This window comes from Enhydra lutris, unplaced genomic scaffold (assembly GCF_002288905.1).
Source record: "Enhydra lutris kenyoni isolate GAN:26980312 unplaced genomic scaffold, ASM228890v2 scaffoldscaffold90, whole genome shotgun sequence".
NCBI classification, from domain to species: domain Eukaryota; kingdom Metazoa; phylum Chordata; class Mammalia; order Carnivora; family Mustelidae; genus Enhydra; species Enhydra lutris.
In genome coordinates this window covers 4782603-4806476 of record NW_019154174.1, presented here as the reverse complement: position 1 = coordinate 4806476, position 23874 = coordinate 4782603, and the positions used below count along the sequence as shown (strand labels likewise).

At 51.5% G+C, this 23874-nt stretch overlaps 1 protein-coding gene across 3 annotated transcripts in view; it reads left to right on the top strand.

Annotated features, from left to right (window-relative positions):
- LOC111162338 (GSG1 like) overlaps positions 1-23874 on the top strand; it is a 198452-nt gene that overhangs the window by 150903 nt on the left and 23675 nt on the right. For all 3 annotated transcript variants that reach the window (XM_022526699.1, XM_022526701.1, XM_022526698.1), the window contains 2 exons: positions 11937-12048; positions 23105-23272. In XM_022526699.1, the coding sequence (XP_022382407.1) occupies positions 11937-12048; positions 23105-23272 (280 nt within the window). The remainder of the gene's footprint in view (positions 1-11936; positions 12049-23104; positions 23273-23874) is intronic.

Genomic DNA, 23874 nt, shown 5'->3' with positions numbered 1-23874 from the left:
CCCACTGTGGGCGTCTGCCTGCTGCTTTCACCTGGTGTGCCGGTCCTCGCGCTTTGTCCCATGCCTCTCCCTCCACGAAGGCCACCGCATCCATGGGGCCGTCATTTCCGTGGCATTTTCCTCTAAATCACTCACTTTTTTTTTGAAACTTAAATGTATTCAGAAAGGAAGCTTCAGATCACCACCGGAAATGAAAAGCCAGTGGTACTTGCAATGAATAGAAGGGAACCATAAAACTGGGAAAATAAAAACATCACCATTGTAAAAATGTGTAGCATCTCAACCAGTTGTTCCCCTCCCCACCCGCCCTGGGGTGCGGCTGCTCTCTCCCCATCCCCAGGGGACATTTGTAACCTCTGGAGATATTTTTGGGGATGCGGCTAAACATCCTGAGAAGCCCAGAATAGCCCACCCCCACGACAAAGGGGTATCGGGCCCCAGATGTCAGTAGTGCTGAGGTTTGGAACTTCTGGTCTAAAATAAGCTTGTGCGCCCGAGAGCGGTGTGCCCCACACTTGGGCAGCTCTGACCTGGTTAGCTGCTCACCCCTGAGGCTCAGCTGTAACACCCCTCCCCAGGGACGCCTCCCCAGACCCCCAAAATGGAGGTCACCGGGGGTCAGCTCCTGTGACCCCCGTACCGCCCACCTCCTGACTCTCTGGCCCTTAGCCTTTGCTTTCTGCCCGTGTCCTGGTCCCCCCGAGACTCGCAAGCAGGCAGGGCCCACGCCTGTCCTAGTTGTCCTTCTCCAGCCCTGGCTCATAGCAGGTGCTCCGTAGCTACACGTGGAATGAATAAAAGCTGGGCAAAAAAAGAGAGGGGATTCTGCCCCTGAGTCCCCCACTGTCGGCCTGTCGGGCACTCTCTCTCCTGTGAAGGGGAGACATGGAATGGAGACTGGAACATGGGACTGCTGTGCCCCGTAGCACCCAGTGGGTGGAAAGGTCCCTGGCAGAGCGAGAGCCCTGAATCAAGGTTAGGGGTGATCTGCAAGGGGGCAGGGGTCCCTGGAGAGATCAGGGGCTCGTTGCCTCATTCATTTCTTTTCCCACAGTTATCCCGAGCTATCCCGGGGTGGTTAATAATGGTACCTCCTTTTCTCTCAAGTGTCCTGGTCTGGATAGTCAATGACGGGGTCCCCCTCACTTTCACTCTCAGGCCACAGTATCTAGTGGGGCAGACGGAGAGTCGGGCAGTCACCGAGGCTTAAGAGAGCAGTCCATACGGGCTGTCTCTGCCCTGCCCTCACCACTCGGGGACACTGCACTTACAGGGGACACTCAGGCTTCTCTGTTTAGCAGTGGGGTCTAGAGCCTAGGTGGGGAAATGAGAGCCTGGAGGGGGCTGCTGAGAAGGCACCCCCTCAGCAGACAGGGCTTCAAGTATCACGCATCATGCCAGAGTAGAGGCTGTTCCCCCAGATGCAGCCCAAGGTCAAGGCTTGGGTAGAATGTCAAGACCACATTCCTGGGGCGTTTGAATTTCTGGGGCGGAGATGCAGAAGGCAGGGGGAGAGAGGGGGCCAGAACTGTGACTTGGGGTGTGGACATGTCAAGGGGGTCTTCCAGCTCTGTCTCGGAGGGCTCCAGCTTGCTTTCCTCATTCCCACCCAGGCACAGGCCAGCGTCCCTGCTCCCCTTCCTCCTACCATCATCCTGCGGGTGAGGGCCCACCGCTGTCTCGGGGGGCTTATGAACGTCCAAGGCCATCAGAATGGGGTTAGCGCATGTGAAGAGTGACGTGGGAGCAGGCCCTAGGATGACGTCACTCTTTCTGAGCGACCTTGAGGTTGCACTGGCTGTGTCTTTGCACACATGGCCAGACTGTCAGGGTGTCCGCTGCTGTCTACTGTCCACTCAGATCGGGCGAGAACCCTTTGTGGGGGCTGCCCCACGGCCCGCATGCTCCTTGGGCAGTCCTGGAAGGGGCTGCTCTGTTCATGTCTGCATAGCTGGATTCATTCTATCCTGGGACCCACTGTCCTCTCTTCCTCCCACTCCTCCCCGGCCAGGCAACTTGACCTGGTCTCCAGGTGGAGGGGAGAGAAGCCGCCTCCACTTCATCCCACATTCTTCCACAACTTTTCAGCAAGTATCTGCGTGTAGGCTTTGGAAATCAGCAAAGCTGGGACATGAGCCCTTGTTTTCCCAGTCTTTTGTGACAACTGTGCCCCAAAGTCATTGAGATCGTCTCTCCAGTTACCCCAATGAAGGAGGGTAGCAGGGAACGCTGGGGCCAGGTTGGCGGGGGGCAAATCCATGATTTTAACATAAAAAATCATCCCACCACCACATTGCCCTGCACTGTTCCAGGACTCACTGGGAACTGGGGTCATGGCCTCAGGGACTCCTTCTAGGCCCCTACATTCTGGGAAGTCCGTTCATTGCCTTGGGGCTCGATGGAGGCGGTTGGGGCAGACGAGGCTGATGGTGGTTCAGTAAACCCCATTCTTGAAATGGGATGGTCCCCTATTAAAGCTGCCTCTGATTTGGGCCACTTCACTGTAAAAGGCAAATAGAGAAATGAGCAGAATCCAAACAAGCATGATACTAATGACTCAAGTGGTCTGAAAGGGAGGCCCTTGCGGGAAGGGCAGAATGATGGCAACGATCTAGCACGGGGCAGACAAGGTTGAGGGGCGACTCGGTAATTGCCAAGCTCCCACAGGATCCCCACAAGAAGAAGTCAACCGGCTCACCCCCTTGTCCTCAGAGGGCAGAGCAAGAAATTAGCTTAAATTGGGGCTGGAAAGATTTAGGTTATGTGTAAGGAGGAACTTTTTAAACCCTGAAATATGCTACTCAGAGAGGCTTCGGGTTCTCGAGAGAGTGTCTTAAAATAGCCTTGTCTTTAAAAATAGTTCTGGGCAGGCTTTAAACATAGCCTCTGCTCGGCTCCTTGGTCACGGTTTTCAGAGCAAGCGGACCCCGCCGTATGGGATGCTCTCCAGGTCAAAGGGCTCGAGGGACAGTCAGAGCCAGCCTCCGGTCTCCATCGGACAAACATTTGAATGCTTTAGATACTTATAGATAAGGGATTTATTTTTCTGTCTTCCTCCCCGCTGAGGAGTGTCAGGAAGTTCCAACCTTTAGAAGCTCAAAGTTTTCGGCCAATGTTAAGTGGGTCAAACCCATCAGTTACCCCCAGTCCCTCCCCACTCCCGAGGCAGGGCTCTCCATCATCTGCGGGTCGGCCGGGAATTCATCCATCTCGGCAAAGCTCGCACCCCTCCGGCGACCTGCTCCCCTGCCCCCTGACCTCAGCAGCCTTGGCCTGGCCGTATCCTTGTTGCTTGGGGACCTATAGCCAGCTCTCCCTGACCTCCTGCTTCCCACCTTCTCATCCTCCACATGCCAGCCAGAGAGATCTTACAGATGAGACACACCTGATTCTCGCCTTCTTGCTTACGGTTTTGTGATTCCTGCCCATTTGCCCTCAGGACAAAGCCCAAATTCCCTAGAGATCCAGAACTTTTCAGTGCCCCTTTTATCTCTCTAGCAGCGGCTCCCCCACCCACGTGCCCTGCCTCACAGCGCTAACAGCCCACCAGGTCACTTTGCCTCCGGACTCTCCCAGAGCGGGTCCGCGGCCAGGCCCACCCTCTTGGTCCCCTCTGAGCCAGCAGCAATCAGCTTGGAGGTCACCTTCCCTGGGCGACATTTTTTCCTAACCTTCCCACCCAAACCTGGTCAAAGAGCCCAGCTGGGCTTCCTTCCCATGGGTCCCTTGGCTGCCCTGACCCGTGCCAGTCCCCAGGTGTCTGTGTCCCACCCCCCACCCCCACCCATAGAGCATTAGGAGACCAGTCGGCTTGCTCCCAGGGCCTTCCCCCCAGCTGGAAGAGAGTCTGGCCCACAGCAGGTATTCAGTATATGCTCAGGGACTCATCAACTCACTGTCAGGCCGCCCCAGCTTCCCCTTTGCTGCCCTCCTGCCCTATCTCATCAGGTTTCAGCCTCCTCCAGGTCCCCACCAGCTCTGTGATGTCCCAATATGACACGCATGGGATTGTTGGCAAATCCAGATCGGTGCCCGCATACACGAGCATATTTATGTAGACATGAATGCTCTCCGAGTGTTCAGAGTAGTGACTTAGCACCTTTAATAATCAACTCTTTAATATATAATAATAAACATCTTCAATAATAAATAGTAATAAATTAATTAATCAACTCCTTCTCTGATTATCTCCATTAAATGGAGCGTGCCTTCAGCAGAGTATGTCCAAACCTTGCAAGACAGAGGCAGGCCAGAGGCAAGACAAGTCCCGGAAGCTGGGTGGACGTCATTGCTCCGTGTCCTGCCCCAGGCCACATCTCCAGGCTGCTGTGTTCCCGCAGCAGGGGCCCCCTGGGCCGGGGTCCACCACACCCCCTCCCCACAGGGTGGCGTCATGGCTTGGCACTCCGGCCCGTCCCTGTCATGTCGCCTGATCTCACTTTACACTCGTGAGCATGGACCCCACACACAGTGTGTCCCCACTCCCCGAAAGGACTATTTCAGCCCTTCTCTCGCTCCCTAAGCTGCTGCAGGTCCACACCCATGGACTCACTCTCAAGTGCTTGGTGGAGAGGAAGCAGCTCTGGGGGGGCCTCCAGCCCCTTGCTTGTGTAGAAGCTTCCCTGCCCTTCTTGCCTCCTCTCTGCCCTGCTTCTGCAGTTGCCCTGGGGCCCCTCTGACCGGCAGTCTCCCCCCACCACCCCCATCTACTTGATAGCTTGGTGGGGGGGAGCACAGGAACATTCTCTGTCTCCCCTCTTCAGTATCCATCTCTGAACCCTGCTGTCACCCCTTTTTCCTGCTTCTCCATGGGTTTTGACGCCTTCTCTGGGATGACTTGGCTGCTTTCTCTCTTCGTTTCAGCCCTGTCGTAGCTGAGCGTCTGTCCCCAGTGGCCCACGTGTTGGCAAATCCAGCAGTCCCTTCTCTGACCTCACGGTTGCTGTCTCTGTCTCGGCACACTTACTTGACCTGGCCCTGGCCATGCCACACTCGCTTTCTCCTGCTGCCTGGGCCCCTCCTGGGCCACTCCGCTCGCACCTCCTACTCTGCTCGGCCCCAACATTGGCTCGGCTCCATCCGGGCTTTCTCCTCCCACAGTCTCTCTCTGGGTGGTCTCTCCTGGGCCCTTGTCCCTGTGCCAGTGACTCATGCATTTAATCCCCAGCTCGGACTGCTCCCTGAACCCCAAACTTGTATACCCAACTGCTTGCTTGATGTCTCTGCTTGGGTAGGAGATAGACATTTCCAACTAATATGGCCCAGATGGGACTCCAGCCACCCCGGTGTTTTCCTTCCTTCACCGTCTTCATCTTAGTAGCTGGCATCACCATCTGCCTGCTTAGTTGCCCAACCTGAAACTCCGGAGGGCACCCTAGAATTCCAGGCACCCTCGCCCCCACGTCCCGTTGGCTCCACCTTCATACCTGCTCAGGGGCTGCCAGCAGCTCTGGGCCAAGTAGCCGGCCTCCTGGACGGGCCTCTCAGCTGCGCTCCCTCCTCCACACCCCCTCCCCCGTCCTCCCTCTTCACCCAGTGACCAGGATGAGCGGGAAACATAACCGAGGCTCCTGTTTCTGCCGCCTGCTGCTTCTGTCACGCTTACAATAAAAGCCAGACTCATCACGGTGCTCCATAATGTGCTGGCCTCCGCCTGCCCTCCTCACCCATCTCTAGTCACCTTCTCCTTAGCCCTCTGCAGGAGCCTCCTCTCCCTGCCACCCCCAGTCAGGCCCCTGCCAGCCCTCTCCCCGTCCTACTGGAGTGCTCTGCCCCAGACCTCCCTGTGGCTGCCTCCAGCTCCCATCAAATCTTTGCTTAAACATCTCCTCCCGAGGGGCACCTGGGTGGCTCAGTGGGTTGGCGTCTGCCTTCAGCTCAGGTCTTGATCCCGGAGTCCTGGCATCCAGCCCCATCTCAGCAGGGTGTCTGCTTCTCCCTCCGCCCTTCCCCCTGCTTGTGCTCTGTCTCACTCTCTCTCAAATAAATAAATACAATCTTTAAAAAAAAAAATCACCTCCCCAGAGAGGCCCTCCCTGACCATCCAGTTTGAGCGGCCCCCAGGATCTCTCTGTCACATTATTTTATTTTCATCATGGCACCTCTCTCTACAGGATGTTTTCCTGTAACTCACGTGCTCGTTGTCTGGATCTCTCCATTAGACCCTGGGGGCCTTGAGGGCAGTGCCTCGGTCTGTCTGTGTTAGTGGGCCCCAAGCACTAGACCTGTGAAAAGCATTTGATAAATATTCACTGACAGATTGAATTAACAAATGATAAATAAATGAACGTTGACTTGGATATTGGCTCATATAGACGACTGGCTCTCCGAGTTAGCAGATCCAGCCCCACCCTTGCTCATTCCCATATCCAGGACCCAGGACTTTCCACCAGCGGGCTAATGCCCCGCCCCCACACACCTTGACATCTGTGGTGGTCTGTTCATTTGTTACCTCCCGAACACTTACTGTGTGCTGGGACTCCGGACCTGGTGCCTGGACGAGTGTGCCATCTGGAGGACCTATACAGTGAGTCTTAGGCATTCATTCATTCATGCATTCATTCATTCAAGAAGCACTGATATAGGGTCTCTTCCTGCCAAGCACTATTCTAGATGCTTCACAAGTATAAGCCACCTGATACTCATACCAATCTATGACAAGTGATGTTATTACCCCCACGTTACACTTGGGGAAACTAAGGCACAGAAATGGGACGTCACCTCCTCAAGGTCACATAGCTGGTGAGTGACAGAGCTGGAAACTACAGACTCTCTGTCACTTTGTTTTCCCCCTGCTTTACCCTGGGCTTACCTTCTGACCCTCCCGACACTGTCTCTCAATTCTGGCCCTATGCCAGCCCCTCCGGACTTGACAGCCTACTTCCCTTAGATGGTCTGAGCAGGGCTGGGAGTTGTGGCAGCCCTTCCGCTCTGGGAAGGGATCACGCCCAGCCCAGCTCTGGCGCCTCCATCAGCGCCACACGCCAGTGCTCTCCAGCATCCCCCAGAGGCTTGGATGAGCCATGGCCACCTCACCACGTGGGGCTGTGGGTCCGGGGCTCCTGTTTATGGTGGCAGGATTTGGAAAATGAGGTTTACAGCCATGAGTTTCCTTCCCGCCAGGAAGCAGCAGTCACAGAGCAGGAAAGCCCCATTCATTTAGTTGATGCTAATTTAGGAGGTGCAGGAACTCCGCAGAAAGTCACTTTTTCACCCAGAGGAGTTGGAAACAATTCCTTCTGCAGAGGGTTCCTATGACAGATGCTACCGTGGACCTCCCTTTGCAGAGCAGACCTGCTTCCAGAAACATGGGTGAGGGTCACGTTTTTAAAGGAGCATCTTCAAAATGCAATCAGAGACTCTCACCAGCCTATCTTGGAATGAATTGTCATTTTCTTAAAGCACGGCCTTTCGTATTTAGGAGTAAATGGAATTCGATAGAGAAGTCAATGCTTTTTCAGACTAACGATTTGGAAAATTAATTATTCTGCCAACAGGCTGGGTCTGGCTTCTGGGTCTAGCTGGGAGTTTTTGTTATGTCCCCACTGCCCTAATCCAAGGAATGGTTGTTCTCATGAAAGTTCTTTCTTTAGTAGATGCTCACTAGAATTACCTGTGCCTACTAACATCCCCAACCAAGGCATCCAGAGGTCACATAACTCAGGGAGCATCTGGACTGGCAGGATACCAAAGGACCTGAAGAAGTTAGGACAGTGGGGTGTTTGGAGAGAAAGCTCCTCCCCGAGAAAGGGACTGGGGTGGCTAGGGAAGGGGTTGGGACCCCACCAAAGGCACAAGGCTCCTGGGTAGGGCAGCAGTTCCAGGGGGAATGAGCACTGGGCAGCGAGGAGAGGGGGCTTGTCCTCCCAGCTAACAGACTCTCTTGTGAGTTATAAGAACTAAAACACTGTGGCATTGACACAGGGACAGAGGGAGATCAGTGGAACAGAGTGACATTAGGACACAGGCTCATATACATGTGGGGCTTGGAATATAAGTGTCATTTAAAATCACTGCAGAAAGAACAGATCATTCTACAAGGATTCAAAACAATTGGCGACTCATTAAAAACAGTTACCTCACACCATTCACCAAGATAAATTCTGGGTGAATTAATATAAAAATATAGGACCGTGTATTGATGGTGCTACTTTTCTAAGCCTTGGTTTTTTTTTTTTTTTTTTTTAAGATTTTTATTTGAGAGAGAGTGAGAAAGTTAGCAGGGGAAGGGGCAGAGGGAGAGAGAGAACCAGACTCCCCACTGAGCAGGGAGCCCGAGGACATGGGGCTTATTCCCAAGACCTGGAGATCATGATCTGAGCCGAAGGCAGATGTTTAACCGACCGAGCCTCCCAGGTCCCTTACGATGCTGCTTTTCTAAAAGTAGACATAGGAAGCAAAAACCAAAAGGGAAAAGACTGGTAAGTTTGACGATATCAGATACCCAAATGTAGGACAAAAGAGGCTTTATCCATAATTGCCATCATTCAGCACCGGAAAGCCATGAGGAGACATGGAGGAAACGTACATGCATATTGCTAACTGACAGACGTCGATCTGAGAAGGCTACACACCATACGATTCCAACTATATGACATTCTGGAAAAGGCAAAATGATGAAGACAGTAAAAAGATTGGTGGCTGCCAGGGCTTCAGGGAGGTGGGAGGGAGGGAGGGATGAGCAGGTGGAGAACAGGGGATTTTTTAAGGCCGTGAAATGAGTCGAAACAGTAATGGTGGACACATGTCACCAAAGATTGATCAAGATCCAAAAAAAAAAAAAAAAGATTGATCAAAATCTATAGAATGTACAACACAAAGAGAAAGCCCTAACGTAAACTAAGTTAATAGTTTAATTTAGTTAATACTGGATCAGTGTTGGTTTGTCAATGGTAGCAAATATACTACGCTAATGCCAGATATTAATCATACGGGAAACTGTGGGAGTGGTGACCAGGGGCACAGGGGAGCTCTCTGTAAGTTCCCCTCACTTTTTCTGGAAACCTAAAACGGCTCTAAAAACCAAAGTCTATTTATTAATTAAAAAACAAAAAGATGTTGCAGCACATGGGAAAAGGCAAGCAGTAGACTCTCGGTCTTCTATGCAACAGACAGGATTAGTATGCAGAATACATAAAGAATTCCTACCAATTGATATGGGAAAAAGTGTGTGTGTGTGTGTGTGTGTGTGTGTGTGTATATATATTATATTTTTTTTAATTGACAAAGGATACAGACAGGCACTGTAAGGACAGAGATAGGAATGGTCAACCAACACGTGAAGAACACCCAAGCTCACTAGGAACAAAGGAAACACAAAACTTTAAATGATGTTGAAGAGTCACTCTGCGTCATGCAAGGGGCACAGTATTTAATGTTTTGGAATCTGCAGCATCGGTGAAGTTTGGGGTAAGGACTCCCAGACAGCTGGCAGAAGCACAAGATGGAGCTACCACCCAAGAGAGCAATTCCCCAACATTGACTCAAATTTAAAATGCATAGGCTTCATGACCCAGCAATTCTTCTTATTCCTCTGCAGATATCCTTGCTTGTAAGCACAAAGACACTTACAGAAAAGCGTTCATTGCAGCACTGCTCATAGAGCAAAAACCTGGAAATAATATAACTGTCAATTGATTGGTTAAGTAAAACACGTTACTTCATTATTAAGGAATTGTATGCAGCAGTTCCAAAGAATAAGGTAGATCTATTACATACCTCTTGGCAAGTTCACCCAGGACTGTGTCAAGTAAAGAAAAATAAGATCGCCATATGGCTCACCATTCTTCTCCTCCTTCTAATAGACTGAGCCAGGGCAGAGAGGACCAAAGAGGATGCTGTGTTGGCTGTGACAGCCCGGGACAGTTCTGTGCCACCTTCCAGGACACAACTAAAAATGCAGTCTAGAATGTACCGGATTTTCTGACTTGAGGGCTCCCCGCAACAGTGACAGGTGTCCCCAAGGGGCTGGCCTAGGCTCAGAGAAGCAGGCAGCCACATTGCGTCTTTGGTCTCCCTTGGATCTGGGGTCCAGGGGCTAGAGCGTGACCCAGAGGTGTGCTGGAGCCTGTGGGCGTGAGGTCGGGAGCGTCAATGGCACAACCTCTGCTCTGCTCTGCTCTGCTTTCGGTGACGTCACATCGGTAGCTTGAGATCGGCCTTAGTGGGAGTCAATGCACCATGGAACTCGGCAAATGCTACAGATCAGGGCTTTTCTTTTCCCTCTGGAGAACCAGTTGTTCAACATTTATCTTCACACTATGGGAATGCAGGGTGGCCCTCTCCCTCCACTGCTCACTCTGAGTTCCAGGATGCAGAGCCCTGCTCCCTCTTTACTTCTGTCTCTGCTTAACCTCCTCCTCTCCTCCCTTTATCTCCATCTTTCCTCTTGCCTCCTCTTCAAGAAGAGGGAAGAGGGCGATCAGGTAACCAGGGGAGGACAAATGCACGCTGGGAAGCACGGGATAAGCCCTGGAGTTGAGGGCATTTGAATCTGGGCACCAGCCCCCAACAATGCCATCGACCCCCTTCGTAACCACGGACAGACTTTACCACTCCAGGCTTCTGTGTTCTCGCCTGTGAAATGGGAATAATCATACTCGGGGCTGCCATATACAGCCTTACAGGCGTGGTTCTGCTTCATCTCAAGGGAGGGACACGCACGTAGACTGCATCGTGAATGGACCCTATGGAGATGTACAGTGGGCAACCTGAACAATAGTACATAGTCCTGATCATGGTACTTCCTGATACTTAGAAGGTTGTTACAAAAAGGAAGAGGTAATAACACAGAGTGCTTGGCCCACAGCAGGTGCACAAGCGTGATTACTTTCCTTTCTTGTTATCTACCCCTTCTCTTCTCGACACTGTATCACTCTATCTTAGGGTTGGGTTCATGAGGGCTCCAGATGCCATGGTCCACACAGGGAAATGCCCCCAGGGTTGTAATAACTCTTCCAGCTATAACAAGGCCATGCCCCCGGGCACCGACATTGAAGCTGCCTTGCCCCATTCACCCACCTTTTGCCTTACCCGTCAGAGTCCTCATCTTAGGGTTCAAAGATCTGAACAAAGCTCAAAGAGTGAAGCTTTGCCCAACTCTACATGGAGAAAATGTGGGGGAAGGGGATTCCCACTCAGATCCGCGGGAATCCAGGTTTTCCCAGCCAGTGGGCTCAAAGATTTTTGACCCGTGAGCCACAGAAAAACATCTCATGTTTCATTCACCACACATATGGACATACGCATAGAACCAAAAAGATTCACAAAATAATATTCACTCTTGCTACGCTTGATGGTATTGGGTATGTCTATTCTATTCCATTCTTGTTGCCTTTCTTTCTTTCTTTCTTTTTTTTTTAACCGCTGGCAGTCAGTGAAGGTGATTTCATGACCCACTAGTCTAATGAGTCCAGACCTACAGTTTGAAAAATACCCTCTAGGCTGCTTCTCCCAAATGACCAAATGACCTTACAGTTTGCAGGCCTCAGTGAACTATAGTGCACGGGTGAAATCCGGCCCAGCGCTTGTTTTTGTAAATAAAGTTTTATTGGTACACAGCCATACTCATCCATGTATTTATTGTCTATGGCTCTTTTGTGCTACAGCAGTGGAGAAGTGGTTGCTACATACACCGCGTGGATTCCAGAGCCTTAAATATCTATATTATCTGGTACTTAACAGAAAAAGTGTGTCCACCTATGCCCACAGCTAACTCTGGGTCTCCCTTGTTTAATTTCCCCAGGCCTGCCTTTGCCCTCTCACTCAAGCTCAAGCTCCTTGGCTGGCTGAGAAAACCACCCCCCTCTTGCTTCCTGCTCCAGTCCTGCCGACGGCCCTTCTTCTTCCAGGGTGTCCCCCAATACTAAGAGGTCCATGGGACAATGGGGACAGAGCCCCACCTGGCCTCCTGACGCCTTGTTCTGCTCCCCCCACAGGCCTCCTGGGAATGGTAGCCCACATGATGTACACACAAGTATTCCAGGTCACTGTGAGTCTTGGCCCTGAAGACTGGAGACCCCACTCCTGGGACTACGGGTGGTCCTTCTGGTAAGTGGCTTTGACCTTCAGCCTTGCTGGGACTTCAGCAGCTTGGCCCAGCTTGGGGGAGAAAAGCAGAAGAGGGCAAAGGTAGCTAGCCGGGAGTCCAAAGGCACTTTGAGACCCTACAGCTGGGGTTGCAAACTATGACCCATGGGCTAAATCAGGCCCACAACCTGTTTTACACAGCCTTTGGCTTAAGGATGGTTTTTACATGCAAGATGCTGGAAAATAAATAAAAAGGATAACATCTTGTGGCCTGTGAAAATTACACGAAATTCAAATTTCAGTGTCCGTCAATCAAGTTTTACTGGGACAGAGCCACACTTAACATTTATGTGTTGTCTGGCTGCTTTCCCGCTACAACAACGGGGTTGTGGTTGCTACCGACGCTCAGTGGCCCGCAAGGCCTGAAATATTTACTACCTGGCCCTCTACAGAGAAAGTTTGCTGACCCTGCCACGCAGGCCGCTCTGGGAAGGTGGAGATGGAAGCTGGCAAGTGGCGGAGGCCCTGGGAGGTCTGATAAGCTAGGTGTGCCAAAGAAAGACAGGATCAGCGATAGACTCCTGTGTATACGTAAACACAGAATGTGTATTAGAGAAAAGTCTGGGAGGAACAGTTAAAGTGCCTTGTGTTGTAATAGAAAAATCTACTCCAGGCAATATGGAAATACATTGGTTCCTGTAAGTGGAAGGTGCATCTGTGTTATGGACTTCAGGGTGCTTTCCATCCAGAGTCTCTGACATCATCAGGACTGACTGCTCTTCCTCTGTGATTGTCTGCACATGTTAACCCTGTCCCTGGGTGGGCTTCCCTTCTGGTGGTGAGAAAGCCGTTCCTGAGGCTGGTGCTTCTTCCTCCACATACATTCCCCAACATTGACTAAAGTCCCAAGCCTTTCCCCAACATTGACTAAAGTCCCAAGCCTCCCTCTGATGGGCCCAATTTAGGTCATTTCCTCTCTCTTGAATCATCACTGCAGCTGAGGGAATGTCATGACTTTATTGGCTCTGCTTGCCCACACTCACCTCTGGAGTGAGGAATAAACCGAAAACTTGCAAATGGTGAGTGGGTAGAATGGATGCTGGGTGAGCTACCAGACACTACCAGAAGAGTCTGCTTCAGGCACAGCTGGATCCAGGTGACCAGATGAATCATCAGAAGTTTAGACAGTCTCCCCTCCCCATTTTCCTATCTCTGTTCCCTTTGTGTTGGTTGGCTTCATTCACAAGCAGCTTTTCCCTAAGCAAGATTTTCCCTAAGCAAACTCATCAAACCCAGCTCTAGGCTTACATTTTACAAATGTGGGAACACCAGCAGAGAGATGGGGCTTCTTTCCAGGATTTCCAGCCAACATCCTGGTAATGGCTTTCACTGGATTAGCTTAAGTCATGTGTCCATCCCAGGACCAGTGATTTAGACCGCAAGGAGACTGGGCTGCTCCAATTGGTCTGGCTCCAGTCACAAGGTCAAGGAGGAGGGATTGACCCCACCCAAATCGTTGGTCAAAGAGAGGAGGAAGAGCGTCCCCTAAGGGAAAGTTGGGGGTGGGGTGGGGTTATCAGATGGGATGCATGCTGGAAAGACAGTGACCACACATGTCCAGGGTCTGCAGATCTGGATCATTCTGGTGGTTGGGGACCATTTATCTACTTAGTCATTTTACAGGCGCTTACCACATGCTTACTTGGGGGCAGCCACTCTCCTAGGTACTGGGGGTACAGCAGTGGTCAAGACACTGTTGTAACAGGCAATGGAGACAAGAAAATAAGCTATCCTGTGGATGTTGGGGTGGGGGCAGTTCACAGACCGCTGTGGGATCACGGAGGAGGGCTTGCAGACCCAGCTCCAGGCAGGGAGGGTCCTCTGGAGAAACGGTCAGGCAGGCTAGTGGAGGAGGGGATAAGCTAGTGTGCTGGGCAGGGGGGACAGCAGGTACAGAGACTTTGGAGGAAGGTGGTCAGAGTGGAGCAGGAAGAGCTCCAAGTCAGAAAGAACCCCTTTCAGACCTGTGGGGACTGCTGCTGATTTGCGCCCCTCCCACTCTGCTGGGCTCTGTCCCCTGCAAAGACATGTGCCTTAAAGGGACCTGGACCGTCCAACACCACCCCTGATCCCTTGAAGTGGAAGGACCGCAGGGAAACCAGCTAAGGCTCTGGCTCCCTTTCACCCAATGCTTCCCTCCCTCTGGCCATTCTTGCCCGAGCTCTTGACCTTGGAAGCTGGTCATCTGAACTAGAGAAGGGACAAAGGAAAAGGATGAACGTTTTTGAGTGTTGAGCACGTGTGTAATAGTCTCTGCCATGTACCGGGCCCTGGTATATCATCATTCTAACAAAGTTCTGGGTTGTGTACTTTGTGGAGAGGAAACTGAGCCACAGGGAACTTAAGTCACCTCTCCAGGCCAGCTGGTGCTGAGTGGCAGAACTGGGATCTGAACGCAGGTGGCCTGGCCTTGGAGCCCACACCTTCAACCTCTGTATTCTGCCTCTCTGAGAATGGGATTATACAAAGACGGTTTATAGACAGGCTTAGCACCCTGTTTCACACACTGCAAGTGCTCTTCTTTAAAAGTGTTTACCAACCCTTTTTTAAAAAAAAGATTTTATTTGTTTAGAAAGCACACAAATAGGGGGAAGGGCAGAGAAAGAGGGAGAGAGAGAATCTCAAGCAGACTCATGCTGAGCATGAGTGTGGAGCCCAGTGTGGGGCTTGATCTCATGAACCTGAGATCATGACCTGAGCCGCAATCAAGAGTCCGGTCCTTAAAAGACGGAGCCACCCAGACGCCCCAGACACCAGCCCTTCTAATATCACTGTTATTGATATGAAATTAACATATACAAAACCCGCATTTTGCGTGTAGAGAAACCAGGGCTCAGAAAGGTTGGGTCACTCACCCAGGGTCCCACAGCCTTCAGTGGTAATAGGATTCTGAGCCCCTCCTCCCACAGGTCTCTCTAGAAGCTTCTAGCTCTCCATCCTGGCACTTAGCATCTAAAACCCAGCCTGCTGCGTCAGCCACGGGAACCTTTCTTTCCCTGAAAGCCGGGCCTCCTGCCCTGCTCCTCTCCTCCCTTGGGGCTGGCCTCATTCTCATTTGACTTATTTAAGGCCGGGGCCCAACGTGCGGCCCCTATTAGGGCTGATCCATTTCTTCTTGTCACCGAGGCCTGCAAGATGGATCAGCCCCATTTTTCATCCCTTACTTTTGGGGCCTCGCCAAGGCTGTGCAGTGTCATTTCTCTTGTTTAATATGTGTGAGGCCATTTGTCAAAATTCTGGTCCCTGCCCCCCCCACCCCACCCCCACCCCAGGCACCAGAGAGGAGACCATCTCGGACGCCAGACAGCTCCGGCCTCTGTCTCCCCACCCAGCAGAGCAAGATAGGCCTCGGGGGCTTGGCAGGCGGGGGATGGGAGATGCTCAGCTGATGTTGGGCACCAGCTTCTGGGAGAGACACCTGCACAGGGAGGGGAAGGCTCCTTGTTTGGGAATCAGACAGCTTGGTTCAAACCTTACGCTGCCATGCACGGCCGGACCCCTGCAGGCAGACAGTGTGGAGGCGTGATCGAGGCCAGAGGAATCAGAGAGCATGGGAGCAGACCCCCCACTCTGACCCTCACCAGCTGTGGACTCGCGCCAGGTCACTCAGCCTCCCCATGCCTCAGTATCCTCATCTGTAAAATGGGGCTGGCCTGAGTTTCTCCTTGTGGGGCCCTTGCAAGTAGCGTGTCCTTTATCTCTTCATTTAGACACATGACCCTAACATAAAAATGGGTTCTTGTTTCTTATGGTTTAGTGGGTTTACCGGGCTTAGCTAGGTCATCCTTGCTCAGGGTCTCGCATGACACTCCAGTGGGTCGCTGGCCACGATGACATCATCTGGGGCATGGCCATGCAGGGCGTCCAAGCTGGCCCCTCTCAGCACCGGTCGTGGGGGCCGGCTGGGGACTGGGGGCTCAGCTAGGCTGTCGGCGGGCATGGCTTCTTGTGGGGAGCAAGCATTCCAAGAGATCTGAGCAGACGCTACAAGTTTATTTTATGACCTTGCCTCGGAAGTCACACTGTCACTTCTGGTGCATTCTCTTGGTCAAGAGCTAATGATGGGCCCAGATTCAAGGCGAAGGGGCCTCGAAAAGCATGAACCTTAGGAGGTGAGGCTCCAGGCAGGGGCATCTCGGGAGGAGCTATGACGAGGACCGGGTGGAACAGGGCAGTGTGGTGCTTAGCACAGAGGTTATGCTCCATGAATGCTGCTGTTAGAGGGAAGCAGCCCGCCTCTCAGTGTATCCAGCTCTGGAGTGGATAATAGTAATGTGTGTTTCATAGGGTTGTTGGAGGGACTACGTGGGACCAAGCTCTTAAAGCGCTTGGTACACAGCGAGTGCTCCTAAGTGGCGGTGATTCTAAGTGGTGACGATGACATTGAGCCTTTGCTAATGCTGCTCTCACTTGCTGGGAGGCACATGCCCCGAATGTCCACACAGGGACACCCTGTGGGCGTGCAGGCAGCCCCTTGCCGTCTGTGCCCTGGGCTCCAACTGCCCCGGGGGGGTGCCCTCCAGTCCCTTTGGCCCTAAGCCTCGGAACCCCATCCGAGGCCCCTCCCCACCTCCTGCCTGGCTTTTTTTTCCTTCCCCAGCTCTGTGTCTCAGATCCCCAAGCTGTCTGGTCCTGCCGTGCTGACTCCCACAGACGGGTTACCAGGCCCAGTTCAGGGACTAGGACACGGTCTCAGAGAGAGCAAAGGCCCAGATCGCCCAGTGAGCCCAGGGGCTGCAAACTGCTCGCAGCCCGGGGCTGAGCCCAGCCTCTAAATGTTTTGTGTCGCCTGTCACAGTGTTAGATAAGAGATGGATTCAGGCGACTTGGTGGCTCAGTTGGTTAAGCATCTGCCTTTGGCTCCGATCACAGTCCCAAGGTCCTGGAATCAAGGACCACACTGGGCTCCCTGCTCAGTGGGGATCTGCTTCTCCCTCCCCCTGTCCCCCTGCTCGTGCTCGCTTTCTCTCTCTCACACACACATACACAACAAATCTAAGAAAAAATACCTATTAAAAATTACAGTGTTTTAAAAAAAAATAACAGACGTATTTGTTTTTAACATCTAAAAAGGTGAACATTTTACGTAAAAATCCAAGTTTGGGGCTCCTATCCGAAGCTATGTCCTCGCCGAACTGGCCTTGCCACTTGCAGCGGGAGCTGGAGTTGCGTGTGGCTGTCCCTTTCGATGGGGCAGATGCTCCCTGGGTCACCCCCATCCCTGCCCCTCCCTGTCGCCTTGCGCTTTCCCGGCATCATCATCCACCAGACCCTGCTCCTGCATAGTGGCCCCCACGTGGAAGGGCAGCATGGCAATTTTCCTGGTGATGACGGGAACATGGAAAACTAGTCGCTTTGTCCTTCTGTTTCGAATTTGATCAAAATGGAGCACGATTTTAAAAAGCGCCCCTCCTACCACAACACACACAGCGAAACCCCAGTCCTGAGCATTCTGCCTGCACACTGCGGGTAGGAGAGCATCACAGAGTTGTAGCTTCACAAGCGCTAGAAGCGCAGAGAGGTTAAGCAGTTTGGCACAGGTCACACAGCAGAGTAGCAGGTTGGGCCAGTACTGGGATGGGGGAGGGATGCCTCTCTGTTTGCCTCTGAGACCCAATCTATGTGAAGTTGATGGCCTTGCTGCTACCCTCCTTTCTTCTCCTTGCCCCCTCCAATCTTCACAACCCTGTGGAAACAGAAGGCTAGCCTCTTCCCTCTCTCGGGGCCCTAGAGCTGGCCTGCCCTCTCTGCAGGCCTTAGCTGGCCTTTCTGCTGCCGTGACCATCGAAGGACCTTGGCCCCACAGAGTCCCTGGAGAGGGTGTGTTTGCTGTCACCAGTTACCACTGGGAGATTGAGCGCTCAGCAGGAAGCTGGAAACTCTCACTCTTTCTCATGTCGCCCAAAGCAGGGGGCTCTGGCCTCCCTTCCTCTAAGACCAGGGAGGGGACACCTGCTGGCCGTGGCTGAACTATCTGGGCCCCCAGAACCTGCCACTGTCAGCTCCTGGTGCCATCAGCTCTGGGGCACTGAGCGTGGACTAGACCAAGCATTTGTGTCTTGTCTTGCACTGTGATTCTCTGTCCGTCTGTCCTGAATGAGGACTAGGGCTGCCTCCCTTGGGGGTCAATTAACAGTCTTCCCACGGAGCAGGGCCTCTATTCATCCCCGGATCTGGCCCCAGCATCTGCCCTGGCCTGCCCTGCAGCTCCCAGAGGACCAAGAGGTTGACAGCCACTCTGTCCAGCCCATCACCCTCCCCTTTCTTCCCCCACAGTGTCCACTCTGCTCTCAGCTCCCAAAACCAGGCCAACCACCCACGTACCTCAATGCACCCACTCAGAAGTGCGAGCTGCAAACTTGTCCCAAGGTTTTCAAACGGTGCCATGCGTGGGGACCCAGAGGGCTGCGGGGATTAGGCCCAGTGAGGAGGATGGAGACTCATGGATACAACCCATGCCCCCTACCCACGTGAAAACCAGTACAGTGGTTTTATATCTGTTTGTTCAGTTTGTTTGGGTCATATCTGTATCTCTTTATTCCACAAATATTTACTGAGCATCTCCTATGTGCCAGGCACGGCTCTAGGTGCTAAGGATAGAGCAGTGAACAAAACAAAGCTTCTGTTTTCACGAAGCTGAAGTTTTGGTGTGGGTGGGAAGGCGATCAAAGCCCAAATAAGCGGGCCTGTCCCTTCTGGAAAGATGGAATAGACCTACGTCTCCCTATTCCTCCTGCTAAGGACACCTAAAATCCTGGAACATTAAACATAAGGCAAGCGTAAGAAGGTGCTGGTAGACAGAAGACAGTAGGCTGACCTGGGACCAAGAGACAGGACACCAAGTGAGCACTTTTTGTCCAGCGCATCCCAGGTTGGAAATTAAGAAGTCAGTGATCCAGTAATAACAAAAACGCATGTGCACGTGCAGGCACATACGCACACATACACACACGCAGACCACTCCAAAAGTCTGCTTTCTGTAGCCAAAAGACCAGGAAAGGGGCAGCCTACCAAGACAGAAAACTTAGCAACAACTGCTCTTGATAGTCACACATCCCAGAAAGCAAACCACGAACAAACCAACGGTTGTGGGTGGACCCCCCCACTCGCACCAAGCTTAGATTCCCTTCATCAGGCTGTCATGAGGCACGTCACCGGCTACAGTGATAGCAGAGCAGGGAGCCGGGACTGCCACTTTGCTGGAATAGTAACAAATCCCACCCATTCCCCAAGCGGCAGTGGAGGAGCCAGGACCCCTGCCCCCAGGGACAGTCAGTTCTCCTCATGCAATTCCTAATAAAATCTCAGCAAGATTTCTTGTAGGTATAGACAAGATTATTCTAGAACTTATTAGGAAAGGCAAAGGAACTAGAATAGCTAAAACAATTTTGAGAAAGAAGACTCAAAGTGGGAGGAATTAGTCTATCCAATTTCAAGATTTAATATATAGTTACAGTAGTCTAGGCTGTGTGGTATGGGTGAAGGGATACACAGAGATCAATGGGACAGAAGAAGGGACCCAGAAATAGACCCACCCAAATGGGCCTAACTGATAATTTGACAAAGATGCAAATCCATTCTGTGGAGAGGGGAGTAGCCTTTTCAGCAAATGGTGGCTAGAACTATTGGACATACAGAGACAAAAGGAAAAAAAAAATCAATCTTGATCTAAACTCCATGCCTGGTATTGAGATTAACTCAAAATGGTTTGGGGACCTAAATACAAATTGTAAGACTCTAAAATTTTTAGGAAAAAAAATAGAAAATCTTTGGGATCTAGACATAGGCACGGAGGTCTTAGATTTGATATCAAATGGATCAAAAACATAAGTGGAAAATTTGATACATTGGATGTCAGCAAAATGAAACACTTGCTCTGTGACAGACCTGTGGTTGGAAAGACAAGTGACAGAGGAAAACATTTGTAAGCCACCTCTCACACAAAGGCCCAGTATTTAGGATCCATACAAACACTCCAAACTCAACAGTAAACAACAACATCTTCCAAACAATCTGATTAGAAAGTGGGCAGAAGAATATGAACAGATATTTTGCCAAAGAGGATAAACAGATGGCAAGTAAGCAACAGAAAAGATGTTCAGCACCATTAGCCATTAGGAAAATGCAAATGAAAACCACAATGAGGTGTTACTACACATCTATCAGAATCGCTCAAAGAAAAAAAAAAAAATGACAACATGACATGCTGGTGCAGATGTGGAGAAACTCCCTGATATAAGGACACAAATGGTTGATATAGAAATTGGGATGACTCTCCAGAGAATTATACTGAGTGCTAAAAGCCAATCCCCAAAATACAGGCTATGTGATTCCATTTATGCAACACTCTTAAAACGACAAAATAAGAGAAATGAAGAGCTGATTACTGGTTGCTAGAGGTTGGGAGGGGAGGGGGGTGTGGCTGTAAAATGGCAACAGGAGTGTGATGAATGGAGATGGTCTGTATCTTGACTATTGGTGTCGATAGGCTGGCTGGGGACTGACTGTATCTGCAAGACGTTACCATTGAGGAAAACTGGGTACAGGGTACGTGGAGCTCTCTGTATTATTTCTTACAACTGCCTGTGAATCTATAATTATCCCAAAATAGAAAGTTTCATTTAAGAACAAAGAATAACAAATAATAGGAAGAAAAGCTCCAGGAGAATTACAGGGTGTGGCGAGGGCTGAGATGAAATTGAACAGGGGTGTGTGACAGGGAGAGAAGCTCCTCCCCTTGTTGGGTCACCAGACTTGGGAGTTGGACCTGCTCCTAGATAAGATCCCTGATCCTTAAGACTTTAAATTCACTTTAAAACTAAGCCATGTAAAATAGGGAATTTATAGAAAGCAATTGTACAGGAACTTGGGTTGCTGATGACAGATACCCAGTTCAGACTGGCTTAGAGAAAGAAAAAAATCCGATAAGGGAATTTGGGCTCCCATAACTGAAAAGTCCAGGGATAATGGCTTCAGCGCAGGGACCTGGATCTTTTTTCAAGGATCTGCTAAGAGTCAGCCTCCTTAGCAGGTTGCGTGGTGGCAAGACAGTTCCTAGCAGCTCCAGGCTCAAATCCCACCAGCTTGGCACCCCGGGAGAGATACGACCGAGAGTCCTGGGATGGAGTCTCATTAGCCTGACTTGGGTGTCACACCCATCCTTGAACTAATTACTGTGGCCAGAGGGAAGTGATGCTCTCATTGGCCAGGTGTTGGCCATGTGATCACCCTAAAGATTGGGGATGAGGCCAGCTCCACGCAAACCATGTGGCCTGAGAGGAGGGGAGCACTGGTCCCTTAACAGAACGGATGCTGGTCAGGCCAAACCAACCTGTGTGTCATGGAATCCCAGAAAAGGTGCGCTTCTTTATTCTCCAGCCTCACGTTCTGAATTTCCACCTCTGTAGTTCAAACACCCATCCCACTTTGAGCTGGTCTTGAGTTTCGTTGCTGAGAGGAGAGAGTATCTGATTGGACCAACTTCGGTCAGATGCTCAGCCCTTATCCAATCATCTGTGAATAGGGGGGCGGGGTGACCTACCAGACCACTCTAAGACGGACCAGGTGGAGCCCATCGCTGTCTGTCATAGATACTGGAGAGCTTCTGGGAGGTCTAAATTAGCTCCTTATCATGAAAGAACAAGGAATCCATTAACAGTTTTGGCGGTAAGGGACTGGTGATGATCGGGCATCCCTGTGAGACAGGCTGAATCCTCACACTTCCCCTTGCTTTCCTTCTGGGTGGCCTGGGGCTGATTAAAAGCAGAGCAGTGCGTGTGGCAGGTGGGCTGCCCTGACCTTGAGGAATGCATTGGCGGTGATGTTGAGAGACCCAACGGATGGCTGGCAGAAGAGGAGGTTGGATGCTCTGAGACAGGCCAGCAGCACTGAGTCCTAGATTGGGAGGAAACCCGTCATCAGGGCAGGGACTGGAGAGCATGGATGCGGAGACCCGGCTGGGTGTAACTAACCGGAGTCAGGCAGGTCCCCACTCCTGATTCTAAATGTTACTGCCCAGTCTTGGTCAGAGGAACTAGGCGGGAGGCCATTTCTAGAATGGACACCGGGTCAGAGAAGACCAGCGCCTAGCCCCTGATCTGCTAGCCCCACACCTCCTTCCCTTCTTTCCAGTTGTCAGCTCTGGCTGGCTCCACATCCACGGCAGGTGAGTGCGGCCACGAATTGCCAGCAGTGCTTGGAGGAAGGGTGGAGAAGGGCGCCAGACGGGTCATGATAACTTAATCTTGCAGAGGGAGAGTTTGGAAATGAAGCCAGACAGAAGGGGTGGGAAGAATGTTGAAACTGCTGACGGTAGTAATAACAGCAAACTTTTTTTGAGTTCCTGCTCAGACAGGGCACCAGGCACTGTCTGAGATATTTTGAATGGCCCATCTCCTTCAGTCCTTACAACAACGTTGTGAGTTGGTGCTGTTGTTACATCCATTAAAATGATGTGAGGAGTAAGGGGCGGGGAGGTTAAACATCTTGCCCAAGGTCAAACATGAACAGAGGTAATTTAACCCATCATAGACACCAGCTTTTAGGGTCCCCTCCACCACTTATTCTTTATCATCAACTCCAACTAATTACACTCTCCCTCGCCCCAGCATCTCAGACCTCCGGCAGTCTGTGGGCTATTCCTTACTGCCTGGTGCCTCCGTGCCTTTGCACACGCCCTTCCCTCTTTGTGGAATGCCCTTCTCCCTGGTAAACTCTTGCTCATCCTCCAAGACCCCTTGCAGCCTACCTGTGTTCTGGTGACCTTCCCTGAGTCTGGCCCCTGTGGATGGAAGGTCTCGCTCTTTCGTTGTGTCCCAGTAATGAAGGCTGTCATGTCTGCACCACAGTGTACAGACTGAGTGGGGCGGAGACCTCATCTTAGTTTTCTCTGCAGTAGCACCTGCTCCAGAGTGGCCCAGAGGAGGCAGCTGTGCAGGGTGAATGCATGTCTGGCGGGTGGGGTTTCCTGTCCCCTGCCCACCCTCACTGTGGCACCTCTCTCCTCATCTCTTGGCAGCCTGGCGTGGGGCTCCTTTACCTGCTGCATGGCAGCCTCTGTCACCACACTCAACTCCTACACCAAGACGGTCATTGAGTTCCGGCACAAGCGCAAGGTCTTTGAGCAGGGCTACCGGGAGGAGCCGACCTTCATAGACCCTGAGGCCATCAAGTACTTCCGGGAGAGGTCAGTGCACATGGGGTCACCTTTGGCCATCATTGGGAATCCAAAGCCCAGGGTTTGGCCTTAGTAGCCACAGGGCTCCAGTCAAAAGCTAGAGTGATTGGACAGAAGCATCCTGGGGGTGTAGTGGGGTAGAAGGGAGAGGCTGGGTAAGGCAGAGTTTGAACCCCACTGTGTTGGCATTTCTGTGATATTTTGGTGTTTTATGGGATATGAGGTTGGCTTGTGATCAGAGCCTGAGAAACCAAGAAGAAAGAACTGAGTCTCAGGGTTTGCTCGTTAGCCCCATGCTTCTGAGAACCATGTCTTTTTAGGGGCATACAGAGAACAAACCAAGGTCCTCTTTTTGGGCTCTGTTACAGCAATGAGTGGAAAGAGGACCCAGCAGTGGGATTGTTGATGACTACTGGAGGATGAGGTCTCCTCAAGGCCAGGGACTACATCTGATCACCTGAGTCCTCAGAGTCCAGTTGGGAATAGAAGAAGTGACAATAAATTGTGTATATATGAATGGATGGTTGAATGCTTGGGTGTATGTATGTATGTATGTTTGGGTGGGTGGGTGGCTGGATGGTTGGATGGTTGGTTGGGTGTGTGTATGTATG